The sequence below is a fragment of the Bombina bombina genome, chromosome 3, assembly GCF_027579735.1.
Source record: "Bombina bombina isolate aBomBom1 chromosome 3, aBomBom1.pri, whole genome shotgun sequence".
NCBI lineage: Eukaryota > Metazoa > Chordata > Amphibia > Anura > Bombinatoridae > Bombina > Bombina bombina.
The window spans coordinates 1,105,333,255-1,105,353,864 of record NC_069501.1 but is presented as its reverse complement, the minus strand read 5'-3'; the positions used below and the strand labels follow the sequence as shown (position 1 = coordinate 1,105,353,864).

General features: G+C 39.7%; 1 protein-coding gene across 1 annotated transcript in view; it reads left to right on the top strand.

Moving 5' to 3' along the window:
* The window catches only part of PDS5B (PDS5 cohesin associated factor B), an 890,287-nt gene that overhangs the window by 646,087 nt on the left and 223,590 nt on the right, over positions 1 to 20,610 (top strand). The window contains exons 22-28 of the mRNA XM_053708457.1: positions 9,273 to 9,341; positions 9,796 to 9,932; positions 10,625 to 10,748; positions 16,833 to 17,037; positions 17,423 to 17,537; positions 17,907 to 18,039; positions 18,895 to 19,014. Of these exons, the coding sequence (XP_053564432.1) occupies positions 9,273 to 9,341; positions 9,796 to 9,932; positions 10,625 to 10,748; positions 16,833 to 17,037; positions 17,423 to 17,537; positions 17,907 to 18,039; positions 18,895 to 19,014 (903 nt within the window). The remainder of the gene's footprint in view (positions 1 to 9,272; positions 9,342 to 9,795; positions 9,933 to 10,624; positions 10,749 to 16,832; positions 17,038 to 17,422; positions 17,538 to 17,906; positions 18,040 to 18,894; positions 19,015 to 20,610) is intronic.

Sequence of the window (20,610 nt, the reverse complement as noted above, 5' to 3'; positions counted from 1 at the left end):
TTCTTTCATGTAATTAGCAAGAGTCCATGAGCTAGTGACGTATGGGATATACATTCCTACCAGGAGGGGCAAAGTTTCCCAAACCTCAAAATGCCTATAAATATACCCCTCACCACACCCACAAATCAGTTTTACAAACTTTGCCTCCTATGGAGGTGGTGAAGTAAGTTTGTGCTAGATTCTACGTTGATATGCGCTCCGCAGCAGGTTGGAGCCCGGTTTTCCTCTCAGCGTGCAGTGAATGTCAGAGGGATGTGAAGAGAGTATTGCCTGTTTGAATTCAATGATCTCCTTCTACGGGGTCTATTTCATAGGTTCTCTGTTATCGGTCGTAGAGATTCATCTCTTACCTCCCTTTTCAGATCGACGATATACTCTTATATATATATACCATTACCTCTGCTGATTTTCGTTTCAGTACTGGTTTGGCTTTCTACAAACATGTAGATGAGTGTCCTGGGGTAAGTAAGTCTTATTTTCTGTGACACTCTAAGCTATGGTTGGGCACTTTTTTATAAAGTTCTAAATATATGTATTCAAACATTTATTTGCCTTGACTCAGGATGTTCAACATTCCTTATTTTCAGACAGTCAGTTTCATATTTGGGATAATGCATTTGAATCAATCATTTTTTCTTACCTTAAAAAATTTGACTTTTTCCCTGTAGGCTGAAAATGCTTCATTTTATTGCGTCATTCTTGGCGCGGACTTTTTTGGCGCAAAAAATCTTTTCTGTTTCCGGCGTCATACGTGTCGCCGGAAATTGCGTCATTTTTTTGACGTTCTTTTGCGCCAAAAAGTGTCGGCGTTCCGGATGTGGCGTCATTTTTGGCACCAAAAGCATTTAGGCGCCAAATAATGTGGGCGTCTTATTTGGCGCTAAGAAAATATGGGCGTCGTTTTTGTCTCCACATTATTTAAGTCTCATTTTTCATTGCTTCTGGTTGCTAGAAGCTTGTTCACTGGCATTTTTTCCCATTCCTGAAACTGTCATTTAAGGAATTTGATCAATTTTGCTTTATATATGTTGTTTTCTCTCTTACATATTGCAAGATGTCTCACGTTGCATCTGAGTCAGAAGATACTTCAGGAAAATCGCTGTCTGGTGCTGGAACTACCAAAGCTAAGTGTATCTGCTGTAAACTTTTGGTAGCTGTTCCTCCAGCTGTTGTTTGTACTAATTGTCATGACAAACTTGTTAATGCAGATAATATTTCCTTTAGTAATGTACCATTACCTGTTGCAGTTCCATCAACATTTAATGTTCAGAGTGTTCCTGATAATATAAGAGATTTTGTTTCTGAATCCATCAAGAAGGCTATGTCTGTTATTCCTCCTTCTAGTAAACATAAAAAATCTTTTAAAACTTCTCTTTATACAGATGAATTTTTAAATGAACATCATCATTCTGATTCTAATGACTCTTCTGGTTCAGAGGATTCTGTCTCAGAGGTTGATGCTGATAAATCTTCATATTTATTTAAAATGGAATTTATTCGTTCTTTACTTAAAGAAGTACTAATTGCTTTAGAAATTGAGGATTCTGGTCCTCTTGATATTAAATCTAAACGTTTAGATAAGGTCTTTAAATCTCCTGTGGTTATTCCAGAAGTTTTTCCTGTTCCTGGTGCTATTTCTGAAGTAATTTCCAGAGAATGGAATAATTTGGGTAATTCATTTACTCCTTCTAAACGTTTTAAGCAATTATATCCTGTGCCGTCTGATAGATTAGAATTTTGGGACAAAATCCCTAAGGTTGATGGGGCTATTTCTACCCTTGCTAAACGTACTACTATTCCTACGTCAGATGGTACTTCGTTTAAGGATCCTTTAGATAGGAAAATTGAATCCTTTCTAAGAAAAGCTTATCTGTGTTCAGGTAATCTTCTTAGACCTGCTATATCATTGGCTGATGTTGCTGCAGCTTCAACTTTTTGGTTGGAAACTTTAGCGCAACAAGTAACAGATCATGATTCTCATAATATTATTATTCTTCTACAACATGCTAATAATTTTATCTGTGATGCCATTTTTGATATTATCAGAGTTGATGTCAGGTTTATGTCTCTAGCTATTTTAGCTAGAAGAGCTTTATGGCTTAAAACTTGGAATGCTGATATGTCTATGTAACAAATTATTTGGTTCTCAGTTGGATTCTATTATCTCAACTGTTACTGGTGGGAAAGGAACTTTTTTACCACAGGATAAAAAATCTAAGGGTAAAAACAGGGCTAATAATCGTTTTCGTTCCTTTCGTTTCAACAAAGAACAAAAGCCTGATCCTTCATCCTCAGGAGCAGTTTCAGTTTGGAAACCATCTCCAGTCTGGAATAAATCCAAGCCTTCTAGAAAAGCAAAGCCAGCTTCTAAGTCCACATGAAGGTGCGGCCCTCATTCCAGCTCAGCTGGTAGGGGGCAGGTTACGTTTTTTCAAAGAAATTTGGTTCAATTCTGTTCACAATCTTTGGATTCAGAACATTGTTTCAGACGGGTACAGAATTGGTTTCAAGATAAGACCTCCTGCAAAGAGATTTTTTCTTTCCCGTGTCCCAGTAAATCCAGTGAAAGCTCAAGCATTTCTGAAATGTGTTTCAGATCTAGAGTTGGCTGGAGTAATTATGCCAGTTCCAATTCTGGAACAGGGGCTGGGGTTTTATTCGAATCTCTTCATTGTATCAAAGAAGGAGAATTCCTTCAGACCAGTTCTGGATCTAAAAATATTGAATCGTTATGTAAGGATACCAACATTCAAAATGGTAACTGTAAGGACTATCTTGCCTTTTGTTCAGCAAGGGCATTATATGTCCACGATAGATTTACAGGATGCATATCTGCATATTCCGATTCATCCAGATCACTATCAGTTCCTGAGATTCTCTTTCCTGGACAAGCATTACCAGTTTGTGGCTCTGCCGTTTGGCCTAGCTACAGTCCCAAGAATTTTTACAAAGGTTCTCGGTGCCCTTCTGTCTGTAATCAGAGAACAGGGTATTGTGGTATTTCCTTATTTGGACGATATCTTGGTACTTGCTCAGTCTTTACATTTAGCAGAATCTCATACGAATCGACTTGTGGTGTTTCTTCAAGATCATGGTTGGAGGATCAATTCACTAAAAAGTTCATTGATTCCTCAGACAAGGGTAACCTTTCTGGGTTTCCAGATAGATTCAGTGTCCATGACTCTGTCCTTGACAGAAAAGAGACGTCTAAAATTGATTTCAGCTTGTCGAAACCTTCAGTCACAATTATTCCCTTCGGTAGCCTTATGCATGGAAATTCTAGGTCTTATGACTGCTGCATCGGACGCGATCCCCTTTGCTCGTTTTCACATGCGACCTCTTCAGCTCTGTATGCTGAATCAATGGTGCAGGGATTACACAAAGATATCTCAATTAATATCTTTAAAACCGATTGTACGACACTCTCTGACGTGGTGGACAGATCACCATCATTTAATTCAGGGGGCTTCTTTTGTTCTTCCGACCTGGACTGTAATTTCAACAGATGCAAGTCTTACAGGTTGGGGAGCTGTGTGGGGATCTCTGACGGTACAAGGAGTTTGGGAATCTCAGGAGGTGAGATTACCAATCAATATTTTAGAACTCCGTGCAATTTTCAGAGCTCTTCAGTCTTGGCCTCTTCTGAAGAGAGAATCGTTCATTTGTTTTCAGACAGACAATGTCACAACTGTGGCATACATCAATCATCAAGGAGGGACTCAGTCCTCTGGCTATGAAAGAAGTATCTCGAATTCTGGTTTGGGCGGAATCCAGCTCCTGTCTAATCTCTGCGGTTCATATCCCAGGTATAGACAATTGGGAAGCGGATTATCTCAGTCGCCAAACGTTGCATCCGGGCGAATGGTCTCTTCACCCAGAGGTTTTTCTTCAGATTGTTCAAATGTGGGAACTTCCAGAAATAGATCTGATGGCATCTCATCTAAACAAGAAACTTCCCAGGTATCTGTCCAGATCCCGGGATCCTCAGGCGGAGGCAGTGGATGCATTATCACTTCCTTGGAAGTATCATCCTGCCTATATCTTTCCGCCTCTAGTTCTTCTTCCAAGAGTAATCTCCAAGATTCTGAAGGAATGCTCGTTTGTTCTGCTGGTAGCTCCGGCATGGCTTCACAGGTTTTGGTATGCGGATCTTGTCCGGATGGCCTCTTGCCAACCGTGGACTCTTCCGTTAAGACCAGACCTTCTGTCGCAAGGTCCTTTTTTCCATCAGGATCTCAAATCCTTAAATTTAAAGGTATGGAGATTGAACGCTTGATTCTTGGTCAAAGAGGTTTCTCTGTCTCTGTGATTAATACTATGTTACAGGCTCGTAAATCTGTATCTAGAGAGATATATTATAGAGTCTGGAAGACTTATATTTCTTGGTGTCTTTCTCATCATTTTTCTTGGCATTCTTTTAGAATACCGAGAATTTTACAGTTTCTTCAGGATGGTTTAGATAAGGGTTTGTCCGCAAGTTCCTTGAAAGGACAAATCTCTGCTCTTTCTGTTCTTTTTCACAAAAAGATTGCTAATCTTCCTGATATTCATTGTTTTGTACAAGCTTTGGTTCGTATAAAACCTGTCATTAAGTCAATTTCTCCTCCTTGGAGTTTGAATTTGGTTCTGGGGGCTCTTCAAACTCCTCCTTTTGAACCCATGCATTCATTGGACATTAAATTACTTTCTTGGAAAGTTTTGTTCCTTTTGGCGATCTCTTCTGCCAGAAGAGTCTCTGAATTATCTGCTCTTTCTTGTGAATCTCCTTTTCTGATTTTTCATCAGGATAAGGCGGTGTTGCGAACTTCTTTTGAATTTTTACCTAAGGTTGTGAATTCCAACAACATTAGTAGAGAAATTGTGGTTCCTTCATTATGTCCTAATCCTAAGAATTCTAAGGAGAAATCGTTGCATTCTTTGGATGTTGTTAGAGCTTTGAAATATTATGTTGAAGCTACTAAGTCTTTCCGAAAGACTTCTAGTCTATTTGTTATCTTTTCTGGTTCTAGAAAAGGCCAGAAAGCTTCTGCCATTTCTTTGGCATCTTGGTTGAAATCTTTAATTCATCTTAGCCTATGTCGAGTTGGGTAAAACTCCGCCTCAAAGGATTACAGCTCATTCTACTAGGTCAGTTTCTACTTCCTGGGCATTTAGGAATGAAGCTTCGGTTGATCAGATTTGCAAAGCAGCAACTTGGTCCTCTTTGCATACTTTTACTAAATTCTACCATTTTGATGTGTTTTCTTCTTCTGAAGCAGTTTTTGGTAGAAAAGTACTTCAGGCAGCGGTTTCAGTTTGAATCTTCTGCTCATTTTTTCAATAAACTTTATTTTGGGTGTGGATTATTTTCAGCAGGAATTGGCTGTCTTTATTTTATCCCTCCCTCTCTAGTGACTCTTGCGTGGAAAGATCCACATCTTGGGTAGTCATTATCCCATACGTCACTAGCTCATGGACTCTTGCTAATTACATGAAAGAAAACATAATTTATGTAAGAACTTACCTGATAAATTCATTTCTTTCATATTAGCAAGAGTCCATGAGGCCCGCCCTTTTTTGTGGTGGTTATGATTTTTTTGTATAAAGCACAATTATTCCAATTCCTTATTTTTATGCTTCGCACTTTTTTCTTATCACCCCAGTGATCCACCCAGTTCCAAGGGAGGAACAGGGTCAGGGTTTCTATTCAAACCTGTTTATAGTTCCCAAAAAAGAGGGAACTTTCAGACCAATCTTGGATCTCAAGATCCTAAACAAATTTCTCAGGGTCCCATCCTTCAAGATGGAGACAATCCTAACCATCCTCCCTATGATCCAGGAGGGTCAATATATGACTACCGTGGACTTAAAAGATGCTTATCTCCACATTCCGATTGACAGAGATCATCATCAGTTCCTAAGGTTTGCCTTCCTAGACAGGCATTACCAGTTTGTGGCTCTTCCCTTCGGGTTAGCCACGGCGCCAAGAATCTTTACGAAGGTTCTAGGGTCTCTTCTGGCGGTTTTAAGGCCACGGGGCATAGCAGTGGCTCCTTACCTAGGCGACATTCTAATCCAGGCGTCGACTTTTCAAATCGCCAAGTCCCATACGGACATTGTTCTGGCCTTTCTGAGGTCTCACGGGTGGAAAGTGAACAGAGAAAAGAGTTCTCTCTCTCTCCTCTCACAAGAGTTTCCTTCCTAGGAACTCTGATAGATTCAGTAGAAATTAAAAATTTTCTGACAGAGGTCAGGATATCAAAGCTTCTAACTTCCTGCCGTGCTCTTCGTTCCACTTCTCGGCCGTCAGTTGCTCAGTGTATGGAAATGATCGGCCTAATGGTAGCGACAATGGACATAGTTCCGATTGCCCGCCTACATCTCAGACCACTGCAACTTTGCATGCTCAATCAGTGGAATGGGGACTACACAGATTTGTCTCCTCTCTTAAATCTGGATCAAGAGACCAGGGATTCTCTTCTCTGGGGGTTATCTTAGGTCCATCTGTCCAGGGGAATGAGTTTCCGCAGACCAGAGTGGACTATAGTGACGACAGATGCCAGCCTTCTGGGCTGGGGCACAGTCTGGAATTCCCTGAAGGCTCAGGGTTCGTGGACCCAGGAGGAAGCCCTCCTTCCGATAAACATTCTGGAACTAAGAGCGATATTCAATGCTCTTCAGGCTTGGCCTCACCTAGCTGCGGTCAGGTTCATCAGATTTCAGTCGGACAACATCACGACTGTAGCATATATCAACCATCAGGGGGGAACAAGAAGTCCCCTGGCAATGATGGAGGTTTCAAAGATAATTCTATGGTCAGAGGTTCACTCTTGCCATCTCTCAGCTATCCATATCCCAGGAGTAGAGAACTGGGAGGCGGACTTTCTAAGTCGGCAGTCCTTTCATCCAGGGGAGCTCCATCCGGAGGTATTTGCCCAGCTGATTCAACTATGGGGCAAACCAGAACTGGATCTGATGGCGTCTCGTCAGAACGCCAAGCTTCCTTGTTACGGGTCCAGGTCAAGGGATCCCCAGGCAGCGCTGATAGATGCTCTAGCAGTGCCCTGGTCCTTCAGCCTGGCTTATGTGTTTCCACCATTTCCTCTCCTCCCTTGTCTGATTGCCAAGATCAAGCAGGAAAGAGTTTCTGTGATTTTGATAGCACCTGCGTGGCCACGCAGGACTTGGTATGCAGCTCTGGTGGACATGTCATCCTTTCCACCATGGACTCTGCCGCTGAGGCAGGACCTTCTACTCCAAGGTCCATTCAAACATCCAAATCTAATTTCTCTGCGTCTGTCTGCTTGGAGATTGAACACTTGATTTTATCAAAACGTGGTTTCTCCGAGTCGGTCATTGATACCTTGATTCAGGCTCGAAATCCTGTCACCAGGAAAATCTATCATAAAATATGGTGTAAATATCTTCATTGGTGTGAATCCAAGGGTTACTCATGGAGTAAGGTCAGGATTCCTAGGATTTTATCTTTTCCCCAAGAAGGATTGGAAAAGGGATTATCAGCTAGTTCCTTAAAGGGACTGATTTCTGCTCTGTCTATTCTTTTGCACAAGTGTCTGGCAGATGTTCCAGACTTTCACGCATTTTGTCAGGCTTTAATTAGAATCAAGCCTGTGTTTAAACCTGTTGCTCCGCCATGGAGTTTAAATTTAGTTCTTAAAGTTCTTCAAGGGGTTCCGTTTAAACCTTTGCATTCCATAGATATCAAACTTTTTTTCTTGGAAAGTTCTGTTCTTAGTGGCTATCTCTTCGGCTCGAAGAGTTTCAGTGTTATCTGCCTTACAGTGTGATTCCCCTTATCTGATCTTCCATGCAGATAAGGTAGTTTTGCGTACCAAACCTGGGTTTCTTCCTAAGGTAGTATCTAATAAGAATATCAATCAGGAAATTGTTGTTCCGTCACTGTGTCCTAATCCTTCTTTAAAGAAGGAACGTCTGTTACACAATCTTGACGTGGTTCGTGCTTTAAAGTTTTATTTACAAGCTACTAAGGATTTTCGTCAAACATCTGCATTGTTTGTTGTCTACTCTGGAAGGAGGAGAGGCCAAAAGGCTTCGGCAACTTCTCTTTCTTTTTGGCTGAGAAGCATAATCTGGTTAGCTTATGAGACTGCTGGCCAGCAGCCTCCTGAAAGAATTACAGCTCATTCTACTAGAGCGGTAGCTTCTACATGGGCTTTTAAAAATGAGTCCTCTGTTGAACAGATTTGTAAGGCGGCGACTTTGTCTTCGCTTCATACTTTTTCTAAATTTTACAAATTTGATACTTTTGCTTCTTCGGAGGCTATTTTTGGGAGAAAGGTCTTACAGGCAGTGGTGCCTTCCGTTTAAGTTCCTGCCTTGTCCCTCCCTTCATCCGTGTCCTAAAGCTTTGGTATTGGTATCCCACAAGTAATGGATGAACCCGTGGACTGGATACACCTTACAAGAGAAACAAAATTTATGCTTACCTGATAAATTTCTTTCTCTTGTGGTGTATCCAGTCCACGGCCCGCCCTGTCACTTTAAGGCAGGTGTTATTATTTTTAAAACTACAGTCACCACTGCACCCTATAGTTTCTCCTTTTTCTTACTTGTCTTCGGTCGAATGACTGGAGGTGGGGGTTAGGGGAGGAGATATATAGACAGCTCTGCTTTGGGTGTCCTCTTGCAACTTCCTGTTGGGAAAGAGAATATCCCACAAGTAATGGATGAACCCGTGGACTGGATACACCACAAGAGAGAAATTTATCAGGTAAGCATAAATTTAGTTTTTTAATATAAAGTTGCAGTCTGTTATATCTTTGTTTTCAATGTCCATTTAAAGGGATATGAAACACAAAACATTTCTTTTGTGATTGACAGCATGCAGTTTTTAAAATGTTTCCAATTTACACATGATCAAATTTGCTTTGTTCCCATGGTATTCATTGTTTTAGAGATACCTAGGTAGGTGTCTGGAGCACTAAATGGCAGATAGTGCTGCCATCTAGTGGTCTTGCAATTGGATAGCATTCTTGCAAAACTGCTGCCGTTACTGTGCTCCAGACATGTGCACGCTCCTGAGCTTGTCTCAGCTTTTCAACAAGATACCAAGAGAACAAAGAGTTTTTGATAATAGAAATAAATTAGAAAGTTGTTTAATATTGCATGCTCGGTCTGAATAATGAAAGAAAAGATTTGGGTTTCATGTCTCAAGTGCTTGTGGATTTTACTGTTTTAATAAATATTAATATTTACTTTTTTACATGCAGTAATTGAATTGTTTTTTTGTTTTTTTTTTACACCGTCTTTAGCTTCCTGGTAGAAAGACTACAAAGCTTTGGGTATCAGATGATGAAGTATCACCCGAAACACTTGTAAAAGTAAGTGAGATATTTTTTTTATGTTGGTTATTTCATTAATGCAGACCATAATACTGTAGGCTTTATTTAGACTTGGCTTTCATGCTTATGTCCTACAAGTGGCCTTGTTAAATACCAAATTGTATTTTAACCACGTTTTTTTTGTACCGATACCCATTTCTAAAACTGTTGTTAACAAAACTCACTACAAAAGTTGCTTTGTGGCACTAATTACACTTAAGTTTCTTTGTATTGGTTGTCAGCATAAATAACACTTAACCGATTTGAAAGGTTGGCTTTTTTCTCTTGGTGCAGATTTAATTAAATCCCAAACAAAGGTAACTCATGTTTTGTCAATAATGAATTTACATTTTTTTAGGACACAATTGATTCATTTTCTCTTCATAATCTAATCACATTTTCTTTTCTGATTCTTTTTTTTTTTTCGTAACTTTTTTTTTTCTTCCCCATGTAGATTCAAGCTATTAAAATGATGGTACGTTGGTTGCTAGGAATGAAAAATAACCACAGTAAATCAGGGACATCTACATTAAGACTGCTAACAGCAATATTACATACTGATGGAGATTTAACAGAGCATGGAAAATTAAGGTATAAGGCTAGTTTGCTTTCCAATAACTAATTGTTAAAGGAACTTACGTAAACAAGGGAGACTAAAAGTGGCATTTGCCATACTCGTGAGCACTTTATTTAGATTTAAGTGTGTTTGTATACTTTATTCTGAATTATTTGTGTTTGCTGTTCCATTTTAATTAAATATATCACTGTAGAATGTTATGTGGCCCAAAGCAGTTATCAATACTTCCTTTATGCATACCTCTACTTTTATTGCCAAATAGCAGCTTTTATTGCGGAAACTCAGTATAATGAATGTATTTATGTTACAGAATAGGCCGATTAAGAGAGGTTTTCAAGACATATGTAAGAATTTGGACTGGATAATAAATTGATATCTGCATTGTGTCATGTTCATATAGCCAAGCTGCAGAAAGTGATTTATACTATTCTAAATTTCGTAAACTTGTAATTACTGTTAGCTTTCTAGAGATTGTATTCATTGTTTATTTTAGTTTTGAGTTTGACATTGATTATAAACAGTCTTTTAGTATTTAAATACTCATTGTCTGTTTTGAAGATAAGCTATTTTGTAGCAAAAATGCTTGAGCTTGTGTTTTAAAAAGTACTCTGACCTATAAAAAAAAAAATCAATTCATTTGCTTCACCTATAAACATTAATACTTTATCTGTTGCTTTATTTACAATTCATATTTAATTTATTCCAGTAAACCAGACATGTCTCGGCTAAGATTAGCTGCTGGCTCTGCCATTGTAAAACTAGCACAAGAACCCTGTTACCATGAAATCATTACGCTAGAACAGTACCAGCTTTGTGCATTAGTCATCAATGTAAGTATTTGTAAATATTTTCATATTCCATTATTGAGAGCATTATAAATCAGAGCAGTTTGTCTGACATGCTGATTTTTAGAACCTCATTATTTTTAGATTTTCATATATAGATCATTTAATTTTATTTTATACATTATAAATTTTATAAATTATGACTTGATTAGATTATACATTGATTAATAAACAGGTGTATGTTTCTTTTTGATGACACAATGAGTCCACGGATCATCTTAATTACTATTGGGAATACCACTCCTGCCCTGCAGGAGGCAGCAATGAGCACCACAGCAACGCTGTTAAATATCACCTCCCTTCCCTCCCAACCCAGTCATTCTCTTTGCCTACGTTAAGAGCAAGGAGGTGGTAAAGTAGGTGTTGGAAAAAGATTCTTCAATGATGAGTTTATTTTTTTTATAGTAGTGCAAGATTGTGCTGCTTTATCCTAGGGTGAAGCCATAGTCCATATCAGTCTCTTCAGTAGAGCAGTGGTGGCTTTAGAGCAATGGGAACTTGTGGGACATAATTCTCACTGCACCTCCCATACTGATGCTGCCCTAACTTGGAAAAACTGAGAAGTCTTACTCAGTCCTTTCTTTTTTTGCCACAGGTCCATGTGAGGGAGAGGACCTCTCAAACCTAGGATCTGCCTTGCTGTCAGGCAGAAGAGGAGGTAAGTGCTGACTTGATTTCTGGGATAACGGAGTCACAAAAAGTTGGGCACATTACTTACTATGAGGGAAACATATAAGGGAACCTTTATTTAGAAAGGGGCACTTTATATTGTATTACATAAATTCTCCTGGTTATCAGGAGACACTGAGACAGCAGAGTCACAGGCACTGGGGCAGGTATTTCTGTAATGGCGGTGGTTATATCACCCAGCATTTACTTTAACAAGTATACAGACCGGGAGATCGTTACGTTGGCTATGCCCACGATGGGCGGGATAAGAGGCGGCAGCATTTGTGTGTGCACGCCTTTTTTTGCCTTCACTTTCGACATCGGAGGAGAAGTTTTTATGTCGATATTTGTCTAAAACGCATCTCAGAATCAATAAAATTGCTCGTTTGGACTGAGACTGCACTCTTCTGCGAGTCCCGGATCTGAATCGGCTCCTGCTCAGAGGTCTCATCGGTCAGGTAGGCACCTCAGCAATGTATTGTTGAGGTGTAGAGGTGCTCAGTAGTTTTAGTTTAGCCTTCTAGCCTGTCTAACTTCATTTGACAATTAAAAGAAAAAAAAAAGTTACCGTTTAAAATTTAAAGGGACAGTAACGGTTTTTTTTGTATGTTTGTTTTTATTAAAGTTTCATGAAAAATTGTTTCATTTAGAATTTAAGAGTCAGAATGGACCAAGAGGCCTTGCAAAGTGTCACTTGTTCCTTTTGTTTTGATGCCAATGTGGAACCACCAATCCCTTTCTGTTCCTCATGTATTGAGAGGACTCTAAGCTACAGGGATAAAAACATTTCTGAGCCAACATTTTCTAAAGAGGATGCTGTTCTGGAATCTAATGACAATGTTCAATATATGCCGCAGCTTTCTCCTCAAGCGTCCAACATTTTACCGCCCTCACATGCAGTGCCCTGCGCTTCCTCTCTAGCTCCCGCTGGAGTTACTTTAAAAGACATCGCTTCTCTCATGTCTTCGGCAGTTTCAGATGCGTTGTCTGCTTTCCCAATGTTGCAGGGAAAGCATAAGAGGAAAATTAGACATTCAGTAAGCAAGGTTTCTGACGCAGTTGTCGCTATTTCAGATCCCCTCACAGAAGCCTGAGGAGGAGGATAACGTAGTAGCATCTGAAGGTGAAATTTCAGATTCTGACAATGTAATTCCTCTTGCTGATACTGAAGTTGTATCCTCCAGGTTTAAGCTAGAACATCTCCGTCTGTTACTTAAGGAGGTTTTAGCTACTCTGGACAAGAGCGACTCCACCGTCGTTGTTAATCCCAAGAAAAGCTGAGGTACCTTCCTCGATAGAGGTTTTTCTGGTACCAGACCGAGCTTCTGAGATCATTGCTAAGGAGTGGGAGTGACCGGGTATACCTTTTTCTCCATCTCCTATATTTTAAAAGATGTTTCCCATAGCCGACTCGGTTAAGGAGGCTTGGCAAACAGTACCCTAAGGTGGAAGGAGCTGTTTCCACCTTAGCTAAGAGAACTACTATACCCATAGAGGATAGTTGTGCTTTCAAAGATCCTATGGACAAAAAATTAGAGGGGTTACTCAAAAAGATGTATGTACACCAGGGCTTACAATGGCAGTTAGCTGTGTGCATTGCTACCGTCACTAGTGCGGCGGCATATTGGTTTGATGCGTTGTCTGATGCTATTAGGACAGAAACTCCACTGGATGAAATCCAGGACAGGATAAAAGCTCTTAAATTGGCTAATTCCTTTATTACGAATGCTTCCCTACAAGTTATCAAACTGGGAGCAAAGATTTCAGGTTTTTCTGTCCTAGCTCGCAGAGCGTTATGGTTAAAGCCTTGGTCTGTGGATGTATCCTCTAAGTCTAAGCTTTTAGTGATTCCTTCCAAGGGGAATACCTGGTTTGATGGAAATAATCTCTGATATCACGGGAGGTAAGGGTCACCTTCTCCCTAAGGATAAGAGAAACAAACAAAAGGGACGACAGAGTAATTTTCAACCCTTTCGAAATTTCAAGGGAAATTCTTCCTCTTCCGCTTCCAAGCAGGAACAGTCTAAACCTTCATGGAGACCCAATCAGTCTTGGAATAAGGGAAAACAATCCAAGAAGCCTGCTATTGAATCAAAGTCAGCATGAAGGGTCTGCCCCCGATCCGGGACCTGATCTTGTAGGGGGCAGACTTTCCTTTTTCGCTCAGGCTTGAGTTTGAGATGTTCAGGATCCCTGGGCAGTAGAAATAGTGTCCCAGAGATACAAACTAGAGTTAAAAAATTTTCCTCCCAGAGGCAGGTTTCTGCTTTCAAGATTATCTGTAGATCAGACAAAAAGAGAGGAGTTTCTTGCACTGTGTAAGAGACCTCTCCGGCCTGGGAGTGAAAGTTCCTGTTTCGATTTAGGAACGGGGTCTGGGATTTTATTCCAATTTGTTTGTGGTTCCCAAAAAAGAGGGAACCTTCAGGCCTTTTAGATCTCAAGAGTCTAAACAAATTCCTAAGAGTACCGTCCTTCAAGATGGAAACTATTCGTTCCATTCTCCCTTTTGGTCCAAGTGGACTTAAGACTCATACTTGCATGTTCCCATTCAAAGGGACCATCAAAGGTTTCTAAAGGTTTGCCTTTCTAGACAAACACTTCCAATTCGTGGCTCTGCCCTTCGGTCTTGCCACAGCTCCCAGAATTTTCTCAAAGGTTCTGGTTTACTGTTGGCGGTGCTTCGGTTACGGGGCATTGCAGTAGCGCCCTATCTGGACGAAATCCTAGTCCAGGCGCCATCCTTTCAACAAGCAAGATCCCACACGGAAATGTTATCCTTCCTGCGATCTCACGGATGGAAGGTGAATTTGGAAAAGAGTTCCTTACCCCAAGGACAAGGGTAGCTTTCTTGGGAACCATAATAGATAACCTATCAATGAAGATTTTTCTGACAGGAGTCAGGAAATCAAATATCTTCGATACTTGCCTAGCTCTTCACTCCTCGGCCATCAGTGGCTCAGTGCATTGAGGTAATCGGGCTGATGGGGGCGGCAATGGACATCATCCCATTTGCTCGGTTCCACCTCAGACCTCTGCAGTTAAACATGCTCAGGCAATGGAACGGAGATTATGCAGACTTGTCTCCTCGAATACTACTGGAGCAGTAGACAAGGGATTCTCTTCAATGGGGGTTGTCTCTGGATCATCTCTCCCAGGGAACCTGCTTTCGCAGACCATCTTGGGTGATAGTGACAACAGAAGCCAGCCTTTTAGGATAGGGAGCAGTCTGGGGCTCCCTAAAGGCTCAGGGAGTTTGGACTCAGTCAGAGTCTGTTCTACCTATAAATATTCTGCAACTGAGTGCGATCTTCAATGCTCTTCTGGCCTGGCCCCAGTTAGCCTCGGTCCAGTTTATCAGGTTCCAGTCGGACAACATAACTTCAGTGGCTTACATCAATCGTCAGGGAGGAACAAGGAGTTCCTTAGTGATGACAGAGGTAACCAAAATAATTCAGTGGGTGGAAACCCACTCTTGCTGTATGTCTGTGATCCACATCCCAGGGGTGGACAACTGGGAGGCGGATTTCCTGAGCAGGCAGACTTTTCATCCGGGGGAGTGGGAACTCCATCCGGAAGTGTTTTCCAGCCTGATGCTCAGATGAGGTCAGCCGGAATTGGATTTCATGGCATCTCGACAGAATGCCAAGCTTCCTAGTTACGGGTCGAGGTCCAGGGACCCTCAGGCGGTTCTGATAGACGCCCTGGCGGTACCTCGAACCTTCAGGCTAGCATACCTATTTCCTCAGTTTGCTCTTCTTCCTCGGGTCATTGCTCGAATCAAGCAGGAGAGGGCCTTGGTGATCCTCATTGCACCCGTTTTGCCTCGCAGGATTTGGTATGCAGATCTGGTGGACATGTCATTTCTGCCACCTTGGAGACTTCCGTTGATGAAGTACCTCCTAATTCAAGGGCCCTTCCTTCACCCAAATCTAGTTTCTCTGAAGCTGACTGCTTGGCGATTGAACGCTTAATTTTATCCAAGCAGGGTTTTTCAGAATCTGTCATAGAGACCATGATTCAGGCTCGTAAACCTGTAATGAGAAGGATTTACCATAAGATATGCGGTAAATATCTCTATTGGTGTGAATCCAAGGGGTACTCCTGGAGTAGAGTTAGGATTCCTAGAATTTTGCCTTTTCTCCAAGAGGGTTTGGAGAGAGGATTATAGACAAGTTCCCTAAAGGGTCAAATTTCTGCCTTATCTATTTTGTTACCCAACGTCTGGCAGATGTTCCAGATGTACAATCTTTTTGTCAGGCCTTGATCAGGATCAGGCCTGTGTTCAAGCCAGTTACTCCTCCATGTAGTCTTAATTTAGTTCTCAGAGTTCAAGGGGCTAAGTTTGAGCCTATGCATTCCTTAGATATTAAGTTATCTTGGAAAGTTTTATTTTTTGTTGCTATTTCTTCTGCTCGCAGAGTGTCCAAGCTCTTGGCTTTGCAGTACGAGTCTCCTTACCTTATTTTTCATTCAGTTAAATTAGTTTTACATACTAAATTAGAATTTCTTCCTAAAGTGGTTTCTGATCGGAACATTAATCAGGAGATTGTTGTTCCTTCCTTGTGTCCTAATCCTCCTCCTCAGAAGGAAAGGCTTCTACACAATTTGGACGTGGTTCGTGGTTTTACCTGCAGGCGACCAAGGATTTTTGTCAGTCTTCTGCTTTGTTTGTGGTTTTCTCAGGAAAAAAGAGGGGACAGAACGCTACGGCTACTTCTCATTCTTTTTGGCTGAAGAGTATCATACGGTGTGCATATGAGACTGCTGGACAGTAGCCTCCAGAGAGAGTTACGTCTCATTCCACGAGGGCTGTTGCTTCCTCATGGGCATTCAAAAATGAAACTTCTGTGGAACAGATTTTCAAGACTGCAACTTGGTCTTCTCTTCACACTTTTTTCAAATTTTTAAAAATTTGACACTTTTGCCTAGGATGAGGCTGCTTTTGGGAGAGAGGTTCTTCAAGCAGTGGTGCCTTCAGTTTAGGTTCCCTGTCTTGTCCCTCCCTTATCTGTGTACTCTTGCTTGGGTATTGATTCCCAATAGTAATTAAGATGATCCGTGGACTCATCGTGTCATAAAAAAGAAAAGACAATTTATGCTTACCTGATAAATTTATTTCTTTTTTGACACGATGAGTCCACGGCCCCCCCTGTTTTATAGACAGGTTTTTTTCTAAACTTCAGACACCTCTGCACCTTGTTACTTCCTTTCTCTCTTTTACTTTGGTCGAATGACTGGGTTGAGAGGGAAGGGACGTGATATTTAATAGCTTTGCTGTGGTGCTCTTTGCAGGGCAGGAGTGGTATTCCCAACAGTAATTAAGATGATCCGTGGACTCATAGTGTAAAAATGGAAATAAATGTATCAGGTAAGCATAAATTTTCTTTTTTTCCATAGGATGAATGTTACCAAGTTAGACAGTTTTTTGCGCAAAAACTTCACAAAGGGCTTTCCAGGTTACGACTTCCGCTTGAATACATGGCTATCTGTGCACTGTGCGCAAAAGATCCTGTGAAAGAGAGAAGAGCCCATGCCAGACAATGCCTGGTGAAAAATATAAACATTAGAAGAGAGTATCTGAAGCAGCACGCAGCTGTAAGTGGTAAGTTAGTGTTTTGCAAACAGCAGTTGCTGGGAAGTTTTTGATGTTAAAAATCTATATACTTTAAATATTATCAGCTTTTTACATGACATAGACTGTACTTGATGAAGAAAGTATACTAGTACCTTGGAAAAAGAGGGGTGCTTTAATTTGCATGTTTTTAAATATATGTGCTATACAGAATTTGATTGTTAAGATGACATTTTTTTACACTTAAATTAATTTTTATTAATTTTCCTTTTAATCTTTACTTTGTCATCACGTCATTGTTTAATTCTATTTGCTTTGCTCTTATACTTAAATGTTTTAAAGAGACATTCATAACTGAAACAGAATATCAGCATGTGTTCATTCTTATTTGAATCTATTTTGTTTTCTTATCTAGAAAAGCTGTTTTCTCTTCTGCCGGAGTATGTAGTCCCTTACACAATTCACCTTCTTGCACATGACCCAGATTATGTGAAAGTTCAAGATATAGAACAACTTAAAGATATTAAAGAGTAAGAATTTGTATGTTTGAAAGATGCTGTTCTGCCTGTTTTCTTGATTGTTTTGCTATTCACCCTTTTACACAGTATGCTAAATAAAGGAGGGTTGCCAGCTACACATTTTAACTAATTTTAATGAAGTACAGACTGCTGTAGCATTGCACATATTCGCTTTTTGTTTTGTCTTATGATGGGATATCAAGAATGCTTGAGGTGGGAATGACACAGATCTAGTTATTCAATCTTGTTCTAGCATGTTTAATCCTATGTAGAGTTGACTTACTAGCCGCCCGACCAATCCACTCTATTCTCAAATTACTTTCCAAGCGAATCTATATATAAACCATTTACATAATAAAATAGCTTTAAATGTTTTAATAGGTGTCTCTGGTTCATTCTGGAAATCCTTATGGCAAAAAATGAAAATAACAGCCATGCATTTATCAGAAAAATGGTGGAAAACATTAAGCAAACAAAGGATGCACAAGCACCGGATGACCCCAAGATGAATGAAGTATGCGTTACTTTAAAATCTTTTCACATTGTTAAAACTTTCAAAACATTTTTGGTGACACACAAAAAGTTCAATCATAGCTAATTACTCATCAATTTAGAAATCAATTCTTCAGAAGCTGTTTCCATGCAATGGTTTATAAAAGGAACATGACATTTTTATTTCATGATTTAGACAGAGCATACAATTTTAAACAACTTTCCAATTTACTTATATTATCTGATTTGCTTAATTATCTTGGTATCCTTTGTTGAAGGAGCAGTAATGCAGTACTGGGAGTTAGCTGAAAGCCAGTGATAAGAGGCATGTATGTTCAGCTACCAATCTGCCTGCAGCTTCTGGATCTACCTTAAATAATTCTCAACAAAGGGTACCTAGAGAACAAAACAAATTAGATAATAGAAATAAATTGAAAATAATAAATTGAAAAGTTATTTAAAATGTCATGCTCTATTTGAATCATGAAAGAAAAAAATGGGTTTGCATTTATGCATTGCCAAATCTTGGGAAATACTCGATAGTTGTGATTTAGTTTCATTTTTTTGCACTTCTAATTTTAAGAATGATCAATTTATTTTTATTCCAAGTCAACAGCTCAAATATAAGTAACTGATGAAGTAAGAATATTTGTTTCCGTATTAGTCATTTAATTTTAATTAAAGTATAGTTCTCAAACATACCAGTACCATATTCATACTAATATAGACCCAGCTCATTGATAATCTTAGTGCTGAATAATCAATTATATTATAAACTTTAAAACCAGCCAGTATTTGAAGTTAAGATGATTGTAAACGTATTTAAGTCTTTTGCTGACATATAAATGTGTGTCTAATTGTTTTATTGCTTTTATAGAAGTTATACACAGTTTGTGATGTGGCTATGAATATAATTATTGCAAAGAGTACGACATATAGTTTAGAATCGCCTAAAGATCCAGTGTTGCCAGCACGTTATTTCACACAGCCCGATAAGGTATGTCTTATTCATTTCATGTTCCTAAACTGTTTAGGTTTGAAGTATATTTCTTTCATGTAATTGGCAAGAGTCCATGAGCTAGTGACGTATGGGATATACAATCCTACCAGGAGGGGCAAAGTTTCCCAAACCTCAAAATGCCTATAAATACACCCCTCACCACACCCACAATTCAGTTTTATAAACTTTGCCGCCTATGTAAGTGGTGAAGTAAGTTTGTGCTTAGATTTCTACGTTGACATGCGCTTCTCAGCATTTTGAAGCCCGATTCCTATGAGAGTGCAGTGAATGTCAGAGGGATGTGAAGGGAGTATCACCTATTGAATACAATGGTCATCCTAACTGGGATCTATTTCATAGGTTCTCTGTTATCGGTCGCAGAGATTCATCTCCTACCTCCCTTTTCAGATCGACAATATACTCTTATATACCATTACCTCTACTGATTCTCGTTTCAGTACTGATTTGGCTATCTGCTATATGTGGATGAGTGTCTTTTGGTAAGTATGTTTCATTTATTTAAGACGCTCTCAGCTATGGTTTGGCACTTTGTATATAAAGTTCTAAATATATGTTTATACTTCTATTTGCCATGATTCAGGTTTATCAGTATATTTCCTTTTTTGCAGACAGTCGGTTTCATATTTGGGAAATGCATTAAAAAAAAAAAAAATTTTACCTGAGGTTTTCAAATTGATTCTTTTTTCTAAATTGCGGGCTGTATTAGGCTCGCGTGAGCACAAAATGCTATAATTTATTGTCATTTTTGGCGGAGAATTAAGTTTGTTTAAGCAAATTCGTCATTTTCGGCGTCTTAGTTGACGCCGAGTCTTTTCACGAGGTTGTGTCTTCTATGACGCTCATGTTTGTTACGGACGTTTTTGGCGCCAAAAATATTTTCAGTTGTGGGCATCATACTTGGCGCCAAACTGTCATTATTTAAGACTTCATTTTCTCCTGTTAAGTGTGGTCAGTCCACGGGTCATCATTACTTCTGGGATATTAACTCCTCCCCAACAGGAAGTGCAAGAGGATTCACCCAGCAGAGCTGCTATATAGCTCCTCCCCTCTACGTCACACCCAGTCATTCTCTTGCACCCAACGAATAGATAGGATGTGTGAGAGGACTGTGGTGATTATACTTAGTTTCATACCTTCAATCAAAAGTTTGTTATTTTATAATAGCACCGGAGTGTGTTATTCCTTCTCTGGTAGAGTTTGAAGAAGAATCTACCTGAGTTTTTTCTATGATTTTAGCTGGCGTAGTTAAGATCATATTGCTGTTTCTCGGCCATCTGAGGAGAGGTAAACTTCAGATCAGGGGACAGCGGGCAGATTAATCTGCAAAGAGGTATGTAGCAGCTTATTATTTTCTGAACAATGGAATTAATGAGAAAATTCTGCCATACCGATATAATGTAAACTCAGCCTTAAATGCAGTAGCAGCAACTGGTATCAGGCTGTCATGTATGTATATTTTACACTTCAGTATTCTGGGGAATGGCACTTCACTGGAATTATACTGTATGCATAAGACTTTAGCCTAATTTGCAGGGACTAGCAACAGGCTTTTTAATAACACTTAATTTATTT